Source organism: Mytilus edulis, chromosome 6 (assembly GCF_963676685.1).
Source record: "Mytilus edulis chromosome 6, xbMytEdul2.2, whole genome shotgun sequence".
NCBI lineage: Eukaryota > Metazoa > Mollusca > Bivalvia > Mytilida > Mytilidae > Mytilus > Mytilus edulis.
Genome location: NC_092349.1, coordinates 69,499,225 through 69,517,570, shown reverse-complemented (window position 1 = coordinate 69,517,570; position 18,346 = coordinate 69,499,225). Strand labels below are relative to the sequence as shown.

The 18,346-nt window shown below is 33.0% G+C and overlaps 1 protein-coding gene across 1 annotated transcript; it reads left to right on the top strand.

The window, feature by feature from the left end:
• Positions 1-14,165: 14,165 nt before the first annotated feature.
• Positions 14,166-14,477, top strand: LOC139526578 (craniofacial development protein 2-like). Its single transcript, XM_071321737.1, has one exon. It carries the CDS (start codon positions 14,166-14,168, stop codon positions 14,475-14,477), a length of 312 nt encoding a protein of 103 aa, XP_071177838.1.
• The last annotated feature ends 3,869 nt before the right edge of the window (positions 14,478-18,346 follow it).

Below are 18,346 nucleotides of genomic sequence, written 5' to 3'. Positions count from 1 at the left end.
TTTGTTTGGACAGTGTCACGTGCACACACAGTAAGGCGTCTTGTTGATTGAAATATTTTTAAAATGGCTTCAATATCTGAAGAGTCATCGAAATAAGAAAAAATAACCATAAATTTTGATGTAATAATTATTGTGGAAAGTAGCTAAAATTTAAAAGTGTTTACGCCACATTTATCATAGCAAAAAGTACTAACCTTCAGAAATTCACGATTTAACTTGATACTGCAATGGTATTAAAACAGTTTGACCGAGATCCGTGTACTTTTCATATCTTGATTAAAATATACATAAAGATTTAAAACCAATTGTTCAGAGAACAATTAAAGGGTTTCCATATCAATTTTATAAATTATTGATGAGAAGCTACTTTCGGTTTATTCAGAGTTACTATTGGTGTCCAAGCATTAGTTTCTTAATACTGATTCAATAAATAAACGTTTCTTTATATTTTTATCTGAAAAAAGAGAGATAATTGTCAATTTCCGGTTTAAAAAATGTCCGGTCTTGCAGGATAGCTTTATTTACACTGATTCCAAAAATATATGGCTTCTATATATACTTTTGCCTGTAATAAGGGAGATATTAGGTACTTCCGGTTTAGTAAAATTCACTACCGGTCTCAAATGATACGCATATTTAAAAAAATATAGTTTTTGATACTTTTCCATGAAATAAGTGCATGCAAAAATAGCTACTTCCGGTTTACTCCAGGTCACTTCCGGTTGATATTTTCCAAGGTCACATGCCAACCATATTCAGTTTACTAAAGACCCTATTGCTTTATCATGTACCAAGTTGGAGTAATAATCAATTAACCTTAAATTGAATGATTTTCGGTCCAATTACTCTTATAAGATGTCATTGGTTTGTTTCCGACCAAATGTTTCATATCTCAATCACAATTAGGCAATCATTTCGCACTAGTTTTTTTATATATATCTTTAAAAGTGTCAGAGGAGATCAAGGAACAAGGTAAAGTCAAACTTTAGAATTTCACCATGACCTTTGACCTTGACCTAGTTTTCTATTCTTTGGACCAAGGACCTCAAATCAACAGACCCTAGGTCTTTACCACTTATGGTTTACCAGTTACAATGCATATCACTTGTTTCAAATGCATTAGGGGAAATAACTCTCATATGGAGTCTTAGTATCGCTTCCGTCAAAATTGGACAAATTTGGTAAAATAAATTTGTCGCTGTCTTTAACAGTTACGGAGGAGATCTCATCACAAAAAAACCAGTGTTTTGGGAGATAACTCTTACAATAAAAAGTCTTCGAATAAACAGTGTCAGTCTCAAAAGCACAATAACTGTTCAATATCATATGCAAAAAATCTAAGCGACATCTTGTAAAACCACAAAATAGAACAAGAAACAAATTTGGCGGAAGAAAAAAAAAAATAATCTGAACAAATACAATAGGCCTTTCCACAGAACAGTGGAAAGACCTAATTATAAAGAGCTACAAGTATTTACAGTAATGGAGAATATATGTTTTAGTTAGGAAGAATCCAGGTTTGTGGTGGGGTTCGTGTTGCTCAGTCTTTAGTTTTCTTTGTTGTGTTTTGTATATTGTTGTTTTTCTTAGCTTTTGGTCTTTCTTTTTTTTTGCTATGGCGTTGTCAGTTTTTTTTCGACCAATTAGTTTGAATGTCCCTTCGGTATCTTTCGCCTCTCTTTTATTAAAAGTCAACTCTTTTAAAATGTTTTATATTTTGACCTCACGATTTGGCTTATTTTCAATTTTGACATTTTATATACATGTGTTGCATGCATAGGAGGGGACGCTTATCCTGCCGACGCGGGGCCCTCTGTGTAATCACTAGCCAGTCAACACTGAGGTTGTGAGTTCGAATCCCGCTCTTGCGGGTGCACTCGACTCCACTCTTAATGGACTAGGATTGTCAGTTTTCCTATCGAAGGTCGGTGGTTTTCTCCGGGCACTTCGGCTTCCTCCACAAATAAAAACTGTCCGCCACGAAATTGCCCAAAAGCGGTGCGTAAAAGTGGCGTTGAAACACCAAAAAAACTAAAATCAAATCCTGTCGACGCAACCGGTCTTGCTCCTTTCAGTGTTCATGCAATTCCCCAGAATTTGTGTGTTACATTTATTTGTCATTATTAACGATTTATGAGATTGTATCAATGGTAAACTCATCATAAATACCAGGAATAAATTTTTATTTACGCCAGACGCGCGTTTCGTCTACAAAAGACTCATCAGTGACGCTCGAATCCAAAATAGTAAAAAGGCCAAATAAAGTACTCTACTGTTGTCTAAATTTACTTTTTATTTTTCAGCACCACCTGTATATATATATTCTCAGTAAACACAGTATTCCAAGACTAGTGTTTCCTATTATGATTCCCGTGCTATAGGGTTGCTGCTCACAAGGTAGTTATTTATTAAAATTTCCATTCAATACAGAAATATGTATTTTATTACAAAAAGATTCTGATAGAATCATTAAACTTCAGAAAAGAGTTGCAAGAATTATACTGTAATATTTCTGTTCCATCAAATTTTATGTTTTTTTCTTTAAAATGGCTATCCTTTACAGAAAAGTAAAAGACCAACAATCAATTCTAATGTATAAAATTGTAAATGGACTAACACCTACAACTGCTAATAAATAATGATGTTCAACACTACAACCTATTATACATCTAAACATCACATACATGGATCGATTAAGTACTAAAAATATGAGGCGATTTATATTTTCTAAATGCGAGATTTTTTTTAGTAACCTTTCAGCTGCACCTGCATATTAACTAAATATTATCCCATTTACACGATATCTACGGACTCACCCCTCCCCATATTCCCTGAAAATAAACTTTGATATTTACAAGGGACTATTGAACGAAGGGTTTTTAATGGTATAAACTTGAAATCATTTCTTCAAAGTTAAACGTACACCATCGTGATTTGGTTGACCATTATTGAATATCTGTGTCACATATGACCATGGATATGTTCCACCTGTCGTTGGCCTCAACGTATCTTCTTTTTTTTATGACATCACAAAGTTTTACACATTTCTTATAGCGTTATCTATCATCCTTCGATTTTTGATTGGTAACTTCTCGCTTTAATTCTAACGCAATTATGTTGTATAATTGTTCTGATTGGATGACAATCAGCGTAAAATTCTCTATCTCCCTGTCTTTAACTAAATGAAGCCGACAATTTGAATTCCGAAATGTATTAACATGTATTTTCTCCAATAATAATAAAAAAATAAATACATTTGCATATTGACTGAATCTCCTTTTTATAGAATTTTATTACATTCTGCTACGCGTCGCTAGGTAAACTCAATTTGCGACAGTAAAACTACCGATTGACATCCGCAAAGCTTCAAATACAATACAGTTATCTCTTAAAAGGATTGTATCTGTGTTTGTAGATTTCCATAGACAGATAACTTGAAGTTCATATTGATGAAGACACTTATGCATTTATTTGGGAAGTAGTTTAACCCTTATTTGTAAATAAGGACGCGTTCACACTGAGGCTTGAATAAGTTTAAAACAAGTTGAACTGAACTCTTGCACATTAAGTTAAACATATCAATGCTTTAATTTAGTAACCACTTGAAACTGTTAATTGAATTTTGAATATAGAATTGAATGCATGTCAAACAATTTTTTTATTCCAATATTTAGTTTTTATTTCAAAAATGTATGTAGTACAAACAAGGATTTCACTAACACGAACACAATAATTCGGTAAAGGTTCGATATAGCAAACCCACCATACTAAATTGACACAACGACATTAAGCATGCTATCCCTTGTGATGCCTTTTAGAACTCTTTCCAAGAATTCAATTATATCCTTGATATTTAAATTTTTGAGTTTGAACGTTCCTGGTTAGACTAAATCCAGAATGGCGCTTTGGATGCACAAAATTAATAAAGTGTAATTTTCATTATCGAATACTTATTGTACGACATCTGCTATTGTTTTAAAAAGAAAATAGTTATGGCATAATAACAAAATAATTGTAGTTATCTATTTTCGCTTATTTAACTTTTATTGCATTGCTTATCAAAGGAAATCTGTTAATCTCTTTTTCAATAAGCATGGTTTATTTAGTACTTGCCTTATGACTATTAAGTGATTATTTTTTTGATCGTATCTTTTCAACATGTATCATATATCTCCTTCAAGTATACACATACTAAATAATCCTTTCAGATATACACACACGTATACGATTTCAGTTCAGATAATTTTGTTAAATTGACATATTTTGTAATCCGTGTTCAACGTGATTTAAGGTGGTACCTAACACTACAGGGAGATAACTCTGTAATATCAGCTAAACGTTTTAATTACGTTGCGTTGTGAAAGCAATATAAAGCTTCCCAATGATCAAAATTAGTGTTTGTCAAACTGCTATATAACTCATACGTTTTAAGTCGTAGAGGCCTAGTCTTTTGATATGAAATCCTTTGTCCATTTGAAGGAAATTGAGGTCAAGGTCAAATGTCAAGGTCATGTTCTAAATTTTGAATTTTGCTTGTTATCGTTATTCAAAAGAAACTGTTACTTTTAATGATATGATTTATTTGCCAAGTTACTGTTTACAAAAAGGCGCAACTTCAACCTATTTTTTGGTTAACCCTTATAGGAGTTTTCTCCCCTTATGTATTTGAAATCAGTATTTCTCCACAACCATACAAATGATTGACCTGGGGTCTTTTGATTTGAGATCACTGACCTATGACCTTGAAATTGAGGTCAAGGTCAAAGGTCAATTTGACGTTCTAGATTTTGACCTTTGCTAAAAATTATTTTCTGTTCATACTAAAAAATTAAGTCTTCTGCATATACCTATTAATCTTATTATTTTTATATCAATTCGAAGAACCAAATTACATCAACAAGGAGTGACATTTTCTAACATCATTTTTTAAATTTCATTCTTATTATCGAGGTGGAAAGACCTTCAATTGTTCTCTGAAGAATTGGTTTTTATTTTTTTATTTGTTTTTCTAAGCGAATTTGATTTTTACATAAAAGCTTTTGGAAACAAAGTTGATTCCATACGCACCGGTGTAAGAGGTTGTCTTGAACTTGCAGTGAGGTTAAAGCTTTGATTCCACGTTGATTACCTCATTGTAGCTTTGAGTTTAAGAACAGCAAAACAGGGGATATTTACTTTGGCTTTTGTCACGTGTGTAGGGATTTTGTGTTATGAATGCATAGATCAGGCATACTAACATTTTCCATTAGAATTTCTGATTTCTTGCATTACTATACAATCCTCTACACATTTTTAATCTTTTGACAACTTTTCGATTACGAGTCAATCCATAATACATGTAAATAAAAGGATACCAAAATAACAATAGAAAGAAAAAGAAACCACGTTGACAAAAAGTGAACAAAAGACGAAACAGCAACCAATTGTCAACAAAATATTACACATCAAAATAGAGCAAGACGATCTCCACAAGAAATCGGAGGCGAAGTCAGTTTTTCCGAACTGCAATAAACAATTTAACCATGGTCTTGTTAAAAGACTCGTACAATTAAAGGCAAAGTGCATTACCTAGACTGGACTCGTTGACTTGACTGGACTTGACTGGATTGGATTGACTATAGTCTTGACTAGACTCTCGCATGTTGTTTTTTTTAAATAACATGCATTTATTTTTAATTTATAAATTTGTTATCTTCTTGTTTATTACGACTGTGCTTTTTGCTTTTTATTCAATAATAATAGAATTTTGTATATAAATGACACCTAACATCCACGCATTCAAGCATCCATCTGAAACCCGAATGCAAAAAAATAAATCATTCGGTAGACTCCATATACATAGTATTTAATTGTAATTTTATGACAATATAATGATGAAAAAGATGCTAGTATTACTTGCTTACATTAATCATGTTAATCCTACAGAACTTTAGTATTTTAGCGGTTTTTGTATTATATACTAAAAAACCTAGTAAATGTATTACATTTATGAATGGGTTTAAGCATTGTAGGCCCAACATCATCAAGGATTCACCTATAATATTATTTTTGTTTTGTGGACGTTAATAAATAGGCTATATGTTTATGCTTTTTATAAGGTATTATATATATATTACTTTGGACAATAATATTTCTTTGCAAACCTCATCATGCTTGAGTGAGTGTTTGGGTAGATCCCAATGTTTTATGTTGCATTGTTTTATTTTGTGAATGCATGAAATGAATTCCGTTGCCAATACTTAAGGAAATTCCTATGTCTGTGTTTTTGTCCCCCTTTTTTTTTAATAAATCAGATCAATGAATTGATAATGCCTCATTTATGTACTGTTGAATTTCAATCTCCTTATATCCTCTCAACTGTAATTTGTGCGATGTAGATATAGGAATTGTTGTTCTAATGTATCTGATGACCTAGCTTTTTATGAAAACTGCAAACACGTGTTGACTTTTACAACTTGTGCGATGTAGATATAGGAATTGTTGTTCTAATGTATTTGATGACCTAGCTCTTTATGCATGTTATGAAACCTGCAAACACGGATTGACTAATACAACTTGTGCGATGTAGATATAGGAATGAGTTCGCTGGTTTGAAGTGCGTTTTCACATCTTAGATGTTTTTATTAGAAAACCTAGATCCTTTGAAATTATCAACATTAAGAAATTATTTCTGTAGATGAAAATTATAGTATGAATTTTAGAAATTGCTGATGAATATTTAATTTGCTAACTCTAGTTATTCTTTAACATCGCTGTGATGTTTAATATACTATCATCACGATACCTTCCATAGAAATGGATATTTTTTTTCTGTCCAAACTTAGAAAGAATTTCTTTCACAATTATATACATAAGAATATCACAGATTTCAGGGCTTCACTGCGCCAATCGCTGCACCTATGTTTTGCTTATAAAGCTGTCCATTAAAATTTAAAAAAAAATGTTGTTTTTAAAAATTAATCTTCGGAGATAAATTAGATCATTTGTAGGTGGGCATTTTATTTTGTAATCTGACTAATTACATTGATCATACGAAATTGTAATGGGCGATAATAATTCAATGATCTGTCAATTAGTGTACACAGAGACCAGGCGCGGATCCAGAGGGGGGGGGTCCGGGGGTTGGAACCCCCCTTTTTTTGGACGATCAATGCTTTTGAATGGGGACATGTAATTGGAACCCCCTCTTTGTCCTGGGTTAGGAACCCCCCTTTTTAAAATGGCTGGATCCGCCCCTGGAGACTACACAAAAACTACATAACCGCCAATCTACAATAGGCTTTATGTGTTTCTACTTGTATATTAGATCAGACGTATCTTTTATTTAAGTATGTTGTTTTGTACTATAGATACAAGAAAATAAGAATTCTTTTTCCAAGTTTGAACATAGAAAAAATATCTTTTTCTATGGAAGGTATCGTGATGATATTATATTAATACATCATGGCGATATTAATGAAATTAAGGAATTATTAGAGTTATCAAACAAGTATCAACGGTTCCTAAAATGCATACTATAATTTTCATCTACAGAAATTATATTTCTGGAAGAGAATATTTTTCAAAGAAACAAGGTTTTCTAATGTGAAAACATACTTCAAACTAGCGAACTCATTCCTATATATCTACATCGTGCAAGGCTGTCATATAGTCTACACGTGATTGCAGGTTTCATAAAGGCCGAGATCATCAGATACATTAGAACAACAATTCCTATATCATGTATATCTACATCGCACAAACTGTCATAGTCGACACGTGTTTGCAGGTTACATAAAGGGCGAGGTCTTATTTGTTAAAAAAGGTCAAATCACACACAAAGGAAATTCCTTTAGAATTGACAACGAAATTTAACCCGTACATTCACAAATTATTACAATGCAGCATTAAACATCGGGATCTACGTTTGCACAGGATTTTTTTCTCTCGATCAAACCAATAAAAGCTTATAAAAAGCATAAACATATAGCCGCTTTATTAACATCGACAAAATTTAAATAATATTACAGGTGAATCCTTGATGATGCTTAAACCCATTCAAAAATGTAATGCATTTATCTTTTGTATATAATTAAAAAAAAAAAAAAACAATGCCGAAACGCTTAATGAGGGAAGGATTGATTTAAGCTATAAAAAGTTTAGTAATACTGGCATCTTTTTATCATTGTATTGTAATTAAAATTACAATTAAATACTATGTATATGGAGTCTTCCGAAAAAGATCTTTTTGCACTCAGGATTTAGAGGCAAGTACTAAAAGGTTGAATGGAGTGGGATGGAGTGGAGTGATGGAGTGTTTGAATGCTGGATAGTTGGAGAGGAGTCATGGAGTGAAAACATTTAAGTTAGGAAATGGAGTGTAGTTTTAAAGTTGTTGGGTCAATAGTTTTAAAATTAAACCAAATTATAAGATATGTTTTTTTATAGCTTTAAAAATCATAGAATGAATCTGGTATGTTTGGTCTCAACAACGACCAACCGTATTCATGTTTATTGTACCAATATAATTCACCTTGGATGTGTCATCCTGTTAACAAAACTTTGAATTTTTCGAAAAACTAAGGATTTTCTTATCCCAGGCATATATTACCTTAGCCATATTTGGCACAACTTTTTGGAATTTTGGATCCTAAATGCTCTTCAACTTTGTACTAGTTTGGCTTTATAAATATTTTGATATGAGCGTCACTGATGAGTCTTATGTAGACGAAACGCGCGTCTGGCGTACTAAATTATAATTCTGGTACCTTTGATAACTATCATAGATAAAGGCAACAGTAGTATACCGCTGTTCAAAACTCATAAATCCATGGACAAAAAACAAAATCGGGGTAACAAACCAAAACCGAGCGAAACGCATTAAATATAAGAGGAGAACAACGACACAACATCGAAACGCAACACACACAGAAACAGACCAATCATCAGACAAAACACCACGAGAATAACAAATGTGACATGAAAACCAAATACATGAATTTGGGATAGACAAGTACCGTGCCACGTCTTATCTCAATATCTCAAAAATAAGAGAAAACACAAACGACTCAACGTTAAAATGCAACACAAAGAGAAACGAACAATATATAACAATGACCATCTTCCTGACTTGGTACAGGACACTTTTAAAGGGGAATAAAAGTGGTGGGTTGAACCTGGTTTTAAGGCATGCCAAACCTCGCACTTTAATGGCAAAGTTAAATATAACATTGAAATGACAACATAATATTACAGGACTACAATACAAATAAATAGGAGAACATATTAGACACAGAAAAACATGATTAATAGATAACAAAAAGCATCAGGTTTAAAATTCAATACGCCAAAAAACGCGCCTTGCCCACACAAGACTCACCAGTGACGCCCAGATATAAAAGATCGAAAGTGAAAAAAGTACAAAGTTGTACAGCACTGAAGATCAAAAGTTGAAAAGGTTTCGCAAAATACGGCATTGTTTTTATGCCCGGGATAAGAACATTCTTATTATATAGAACAATTCATGCTATTGCAAACAGTAAATTTTATCAAATGAATATGAAAGAGATATACACAAAGAAACTAAAGTATTAACTAATTACAGAAAACTAAACCTGAATACATAACGCCTAGATATAAAAGATCGAACGTGAAAAAGGTACAAAGTTGTACAGCACTGAAGATTAAAAGTTGAAAAGGTTTTGACAAATACGGCATTGTTTTTATGCACGGGATAAGATCATAGGAATGATTTAAGGTTATTTCTCCAAAAAATGCAGTCTAGGTCACACACACATCTAAAGATGTCCTGAAATGTGTAAGATGCACCATGAGTAGGTGTATCTAATTCACACCCAAAATATTATTATTAATGTTAAATGATAGATTTTTATAATTTAGGAGGGGGTCTTTCAGCAAATTTACCTTAGTTAACAACATTCTGGTGTAAATAATTTTACTTGCATAGCAATTAGTTAAACTTATAAACTACAAGTATATACAAAAACAACAGCACAAGCAGAACAGAACAGTCTTTTGCAAGAAAAACGACACTTGGATTCTGTATGTTTCATTTGAAAAAAATATGAACTTGCTTATTTGGTAAAAGGTCTATGTGAGATCAATATATCATTCATTTAAGCTATTTTCAAATCAATAATCAAAAATTTGTCTGTTTGACATAAATTATATAGTTTTATACGATGATCAATCAATGATTTTAATATTTAAGAATCTTGTCATTCACATGAAATGTAGCAAATCAGATTCATGGGATAATATTTTAAACTTTGAGGTCACAGCCGAAAAAATAGAATTATATTGACAATTTGTTGACTTTATAAAACTAATCAAAAACAACAACATTCCCCATCTAAGTTATTTAGTTTCTGAGGTTATAGTATTGACAGTTTTATGGGTTCTATTGAAAAGTGACAGTGGTTAGATACATTGTCCTTATCTATTTATAATTGAAAGAAACAGAATATTTTAAATAGTATAGTCATTAAATTAACATGATAACATCAGAGTGAAAATGTTGATTGATAATTAAATTTTATTGTATCTTGGTCCATTGTAAACAAACATATTAATAATTTTAATATCTTTATTGACTAGGTGACTAGTTGATTTTTCAGTCAATATTATTAACTTCTGTTTGACTCTGACAGACTTTGCAGGGAATAAGACATATATTTTTAACTAGGAGCTAAACCTGACAAAACGTAAAAATTAACATAAGCACTATAGGCATTTTAATAAAAGTTTTGTGAGCTCGTCCAAAATTTTAGTAGCATAGGCTACTTGGCCTTTGCTAATTTTTTTCTCTGCTCAGTATATCGTATTAAATATATTTAGGCAATGTTCAAATTTATAATTTCCATAAAATTAGAAGAATTAGAAGAACAATAATAACCACAATATTGAATTTTCAGATAACATATAATTATATGTAGATTATTACAAGAAACAGATTTTGTGAATTTATTTGGATAAGTTATGGGTGTTGCTGTTGCACCAATTAAAAGTATATATAGCTAATTGAATGCAGACGTTTTCATTCACTGAGATAAGAAACAATGATGGGTTTTCATTTCTTCAGATAATTATTTACCCTTCACGGTCAATTGATTGATGCATTTTAATTGTTTGTGATGAGATATTAAATAATGATTAAGATAAACAAAGTCCAGAAGAAAAAAAACTGCCATTAGAAATACACTACAATTCAGAACAGTAAAAATAATTACTAGATAGACAACATTATCACACCTCCAACTGAGTTGTCATAAAATGCTACCAAAACATTATTCAACTTTGATAAATAATCATATATATGATATTAAATCATCATGTTCTGCAATTTCAAAATTAAGAAGAGAAAAAAAACCCCAAAAAAAACAATTATAAATGATTTTCATTTGAGATTTTCATTAGAATTCGTTCACAATTTCATTTAATATGAAGTGTGGTTAATTAATGATTCGTGTTCAATATTTAACCAATAACATTTACCCCACTCCACTCAACGTTTTAGTACATGCCGGATTTAGATGGATGTTTGAATGCGTAGATGTTATAGTGTGTAATAACATTTTTTGAGGGAATTCGATGTTTGCTATACCACTGCTTATGTCAACGCATTTAATGACAATACCACTATATCAATCAGAATGATTTTTTCGCAATGTTTTAAGAAATGAGTTAACTTTGACATTCACTTATTTGTGAAACATTTAATGTTTTAAAAGGGCGATTTTTCTGTATAAAGTCAATAATTATGTAGACATTGGAAGCCCAAACTTTTTATTGCCTTAAATACGCAAATGAAAGATCCAAAAACTATATCAATAAAGAACGACATGTTTATGAAATAATAGCAAAACCTTTGGTTGACACATTTTTATTCGTTATTGCAAAATAACGAACTTAAAATATCTGACATTTTCTCCCTACCCAGTTTACTCCTATTACTTGTTATGTTAAATCTTTATAAAACATGACCAAATATTGTCTGACCAATTTAGAACATATTCACACTTTCGTGTGACCTTACAAAATTATCCTTTCCCATTGTAATATTCAAACCTGAATAAAAAAAAAATCACTTTTTATAATGAAGTGAATATATAACATAGGTAGTAACATTTCAAAGGATGAAATGAAATAGCACTGACATAGTTTGTAAGAACGAAAAGGATAAATTGTTCAAACGTTTGAGTTTTTTTTCTACTTCAGGTAAAATTTTATACTTATATACCTTAAATTTCTTGATTATAAAAAGCACACAATGTTATTCAAATCCTCTTTTTGAAATTTGTATATTTTTTGATAATTATAAAATTCACTCTATAAATATTTGAATTACGACCATTCAACATCAGATGCTTACTTTTTATTGATGAAAGTACATGTATTGTTTTTTTTTTAATCCATTGCTTTATAGATCAGCAGTCTGACATTGTTTTGTTGAAAGAAAACATAAAATAATTGACTGTAATGTCTGGTATAAAAATTGAATAAAAGATTTTTTTTCTTTCATATTTGCCCCAATTTAATTTTTTGTTTATTTTATATTTTGCTTAGTCTTTATTTTTCTATGTTGTGTTTTGGGGACTATTGTTTGTCTGTTTGTCTTTTTCTATTTTAGCCATGGCGTTGTCAGTTTATTTTCGATTCATGAGTTTGAATGTCCCTCTGGTGTCCCCTCTTCTATAAATATGTACCATTATAAATATTTGCAAATTTCAAAATGTTCGTTAATGTAGTTATTAAGAGTTCACTGTCATAATTAGTCTTCAATGAAAAGTCATTCATGTAAAGCATTTCATAGTGCATGGAAAACCATGTAATATGAAAATTAGAAAGGTAAAAACTGACTTTTCATTGGACGAGAAGGAGTGAGTATGTTCTAATGCTTTTCATACATGACTATTGATTAAATCACAACTTTCATGAATGTGTACAGTAACTTAAATGACCTTCAAACTGGATACTGGACGAGTCAATATTATTTTTTATCAATGAAAGTAAAGGTATAAAAGGTAAGAATTGCCACATCTTCTATTTTCACAAAGTTTTCCGAATACACAGAAGATTATTTTTTAAAAGCCAATTGCGGAGAAAAAAGAAAAAGTTTACAATTAAGACGTTTAATTCCATTAAACAAGTCATTTTTTGAAAAGAAATGTCGAAATACGTTTTACGCATGGCATTTTTCAGTCTCATTTGAATATATTAATTACAATTAATCCCAAACTCAAGTAGTCATTTAATAAAGTCAAATTATGTCCGATTGCCTATTTTTGGACATCAAAAGTCAATACGATCGTTTTAAGATCAATTTTTTCTACCTCACAAAATCTTGTTAGGCACTGTAGGTGTCATTTATATACAAAGACTAGATGAAATTAGTGTGTTCGCACACAGTATGCTGATATGCGTCTTGTTTGGTAAGGTCGTAGACTTAACACCCATCATCAGCTAGTCCACTTTGTGGATGAAAAGAGATCCGAGTGCGTCAGTCTCTTCTGCTGGTACAAGGCCTATACACCATCAAGACTCTTGCAATGCCTTCTCGCGGCAATACACGGATACTGGTGTCCAGCATCTCAGGCTAAATTGCAAGGGATCTCAGAGCAGCAAGGGCACTAGAGATGCAGAGGACAGGCCCGCCGGCGAGTGGATACGCCCTGGCTCTCATCAACTTTGTCCCAGATATTGGTTAAATGCCCAACTGCCTTGTTGGTTACTTGCGAATAGTCAAAGGCTATGCCATATTTTCATGCCAGTACCGAAGTACTGGCTACTGGGCTGGTGATACTCTATGTAAGTTAATCCAAACAAAAAATCCGGGTATATGGAACTCGTTAGCAACAGCAATCGTCTAAGGGATGGAAAACCCCTGCAAAACAACCCGACCCTTCACGTAGAAGGTTAAAGTTAGGGCCAACATCCCTAACTTGTAAAAACAAATACGTTACAATGTTACAGAAACGACTACAGTAGAAAACTCTCTTACTCGTCAACGGCTTGAGATAGAGATAAACACAAAAACAAAACCACGAGGACAACATATAATGCGAAGGCCGATGAAGTTGTTCTCACCTAAGTATCCAACCAAAATTGGGACTTGGAATGTACGAATACTGTATCAAAGTGGAAAAAGCTTGCAGACAGCCAAAAAAATGGACAGATACAGTATTGAAATTTTAGGACTCAGGGAAGTAAGATGGAATAAGGGAAGTAAGATGGAATACATATCTGGCATGACAACGATAAACACTGGTCATACCAACATATATTCGTGTAACACAAATGCCACTGACACTCATGATAAAGGTGTTGGATTTATGCTTACTAAAAAGGCAAAGCAGTCTCTCTTAGAATGGAACCCAGTGTCATCTAGAATAATCACTGCCAGGTTTGACACAAAATTTCAGAAAACAACCATAATACAGGTTTACTCCCCAACAAATAACGCAGATGAAGAAGAATAAGATGACTTTTACAACTCTCTGCAAACCATTGTAAATTCTGTGCCAAAACGAGACATCCTCATGATAATAGGAGACCTCAATGCAAAAGTGGGTAAGGACAGGACAGGGAGAGAAAGAGAATGGGACCAAATGGAATTAGTGAAATAAATGAGAACGGTGAAATCTTCTCTGATTTCTGTGCTGTAAACAGTCTAGTAATAGGTGGTACACTTTTCCCCCATAAAAACTGTCACAAAGCTACTTGGCTTTCGCCAAATGGAGTGACAGAAAATCAAATAGACCATATCGCTTTATCACAAAGATGGAGGTCATCTCTTCAAGATGTGCGAAACAAGAGAGGAGCTGATATAGCATCAGATCACCACCTAATCATTACAAAGATACAACTAAAATTACTTTCAACAAACAAAACAAAGTCTAGAAGAAAGAAATGTAATGTTGATTTATTCAAGGACCCTAAAGTTGTTCAAGACTATCAAATTCTGCTTCAAAACAAATTTAGTGTACTTGAAAACCTACATGGTGACGAAACTAACATCAAAACAGCATGGGAAAAAACCAGAGATTCTATTGTTAAATCATGTGAAGAAACTGTCGGTTATCTCCAACAAACCGCAAGTAATGGATGTCAGAAAATACATGGCAAATAGTCAACGAAGGCGACAAGCCAAGAAAAAAGTTCTGACTACTATAACTAGACAGCAGAAAAAGCAGACACAAGAACAGTATAGCAATAAAGATAAATAGGTGAAGAAAAGCTGCAAACAAGATAAAGGGAACTTTGTAGAACAACTAGCCAATGAAGCTGAAGCTGCCGGTAGCAAGGGAGAGATCAAAACCCTATATAACATTACTAAGCAATTAAGTGGTAAACCACCAACCTCAAATACACCAATAAAAGATAAAGACAACAAGACCCTCACTCAACTGGAAGAACAACTTGAAAGGTGAAAAGAGCTTTTCGAGTAAGTTCTTAACCGACCGCCACCTACAGATCCATCTGAACTGCCAAATTATCCAACATTGAACATCAAAACCAACAAAATAACAAAAACTGAAGTTACCAAAGCTATCAAAAGTCTAAAAAACGGGAAAGCAAGCGGCATTGATAACATAACACCAGAAGCTATTAAAGTCTTGGATGATACTTCTGTCCTTGGCCTGTTACAACTACTAAATAAGATCTGGCAAGAAGAAGAAAGACCAGTTGATTGGAGTAAAGGACTTTTAGTGAAAATTCCCAAAATAAGATAACAAGTCATTTTGCAACAACTGGAAAGATATCATTTTATTGTCCACACTGAGCAAACTACTTTGTAGCATCATCCTTAGCAGAATGAAAAATGAAGTCGATAAGATATTAAGAGATAAACAAGCTGGCTTCAGACAAGACAGATCAAATAGCCACATTGAGAATTATCACCGAACAGACAATAGAATGGCAGACGACACTCTAACTAAACTTTGTGGATTTCCAGAGAACTTTTCATAGCATTGACCATCAGGTCCTCTGGTACATTCTGGGACACTATGGAATTCCACAAAAGATCATCAAAATGATAAAGCTGCTATTCGACCAATTTTCCTGTCAAGTTATACACGGTGGAACTATGACCGAACCATTCCCCGTTACAACTGGGTACGTCAAGGTTGTATTCTCTCTCTGATCCTTTTCATAATTGTAGTTGACTGGGTTGGTAGATCAGCCTACAAGGATTCGAAAGGCATTGGATGGACTCTTGAAGACCTAGAATTTGCTGATGACATTTGTACACTATCCCATCGCTTCCAAGATGCACAACACCAGACAAAAAGTCTTGAAACAGTAGCAAAACAAGCAGTCCTTTACATCAACGCACAGAAAACTAAATCAATGAGGCTCAATGCAAACAAGCAAGATTGTCTTAAGATCGACGACTCTATTGTTGAAGATGTACAACAATTCACTTACAGTGGAAGTATTGTCAGTACGTCAGGAGGCACAGACGAAGACATATCGGCGAGAAAAAAGAAAGCACAGACAGTATTTTCCATGCTTAAACCTGTTTGGAGGAGTAATGCCTTAAGAACTAGCACAAAGTTAAGGATATTTACCACCAATGTCAAATCTGTACTCTTCTACGGATCAGAAACCTGGAGAGAAACAGCTGCATCTATCAAATCAATCCAAACTTTTGTCAATAAATGTTTGAGAAACATCCTCAACATCAGATGGCTAAACAAAATATCCAACAATGAGTTATGGAGAAAAACCAAACAACAGCCAACAACTCAGATAATAAGAAAAAGAAAGTGGAAGTGGATCGGGCATACCCTCAGAAAAAAAGACACAAACATTACCAATCAAGCCCTAGAATGGATACCTCGAGGACATCGAAAAAGGGGAAGGTAAAAAAACACCTGGCACAGGGACTAACAACTGAGCTGAGCAAAATTGGAAAAACCTGGAAAGAAACAAAACGAACAGCCATGGACAAGAACTTCGGAAATGGAGAGAAACTGTAGTTGCCCTTGTTCCCCTTGGGACGAAGTGGATTAAGTCAAGTAAGATGAAATTGACATTCTACCGATTCTCTTGAGTCAAATTTGAGACTAAAAATCAGAAATATTATTGTTGTGCTGTGTCATAGTGTATGTATATTTATTATTTATGCACAAAACACACAAGAATTACAATTTTTCCCTTTATCGTCCTTATGTTTTAAATACAAAACATTAAGTACAGTCCATTATTTACTTTTAATTTTCTCATTGGTCAATAATTAATTCTATTTAAAAACACCGATTGAAAACACGTAAATTTTGTACACCTTGTAAACATTACTACAAAAAATACTCGAGATTAAATTATGAATGAAACTTTTCGGATATTAAGAACGTAAAGTTAGGATCATCTACGAAATCAGGTTGACATTCAATTAGCCTGTTTCAAGTATAATGGTGAGTGGGAAATGCAGTTGCAGTTATTTTTTTTCGAAAATTCGGCGAACTGAATTTCAAAGATCGTCGCAATTTTTCCTATGATATTCTTCCCTTCCACGACTGGTAATCCGATTGTTCTGCTTGTGTAGATTACCAGCCGTGCCTTCGTTGTAGGGGTGATGGCAGACACCTTCCGTCTGTGAAAATACTCGGACTGAAAATTATCTCCAGGTGACAACCCAATAGCATGGCATGACAAACCCAAGTAACAAGCCGTCTTGTTACATACTTAGTATACTCGAAAGACAATTGACAATGTCTTAACATGCAGGCAGAAGTTTTGACATAAATATAAATCTTATGACGGGAGTGCTTCGGAAATCTAAATTTCCCATATATAATCCAAATTAAACAACGAAGAGTGAAAGTAACAGACTATAGTGTGCTCGAGATAGCGTGCATGCTATTGTCAAAACACAGTCTTACCAATTAATATAATTTATTAGCTGTAGATGGAACACAGAAAACTAGTTTCCTCATTTGATATTATAGGTTTCACAACCAACTATCATATTTTTTGTCACTAGACCTACATTTTTATACATATTTAATCTAGTGTCACAGACAAAGATTTAAGCTTCTTGTATAGTAAATAAAAGAGAGACAAAAGATACCAAAGGGATATTCAAACTCACAAGTCAAAAATAAACTGACAGCGCCATGGCTAAAAAGGAAAAAAAAGACCATCAGACAAGCAATGGTACACAAAACACAACATAGAAAACTAAAGACTGAGCAACACCAAAAACTGAGGGTGATCTCAGGTGATCCGGAAGGTAAGCAGATCCTGCTCCACAAGTGGCACCCGTCGTGTTGCTCATGTTAGTTCAAACCCGATAATAAGTAACTGGTTTAGTTTAGTTTAAACATATTTAATTATAGTGGAT

Bases quoted from the DNA above. Each gene is read 5' to 3' on its own strand.
- LOC139526578 (XM_071321737.1), top strand. From the start codon at position 14,166: ATGGACAGATACAGTATTGAAATTTTAGGACTCAGGGAAGTAAGATGG.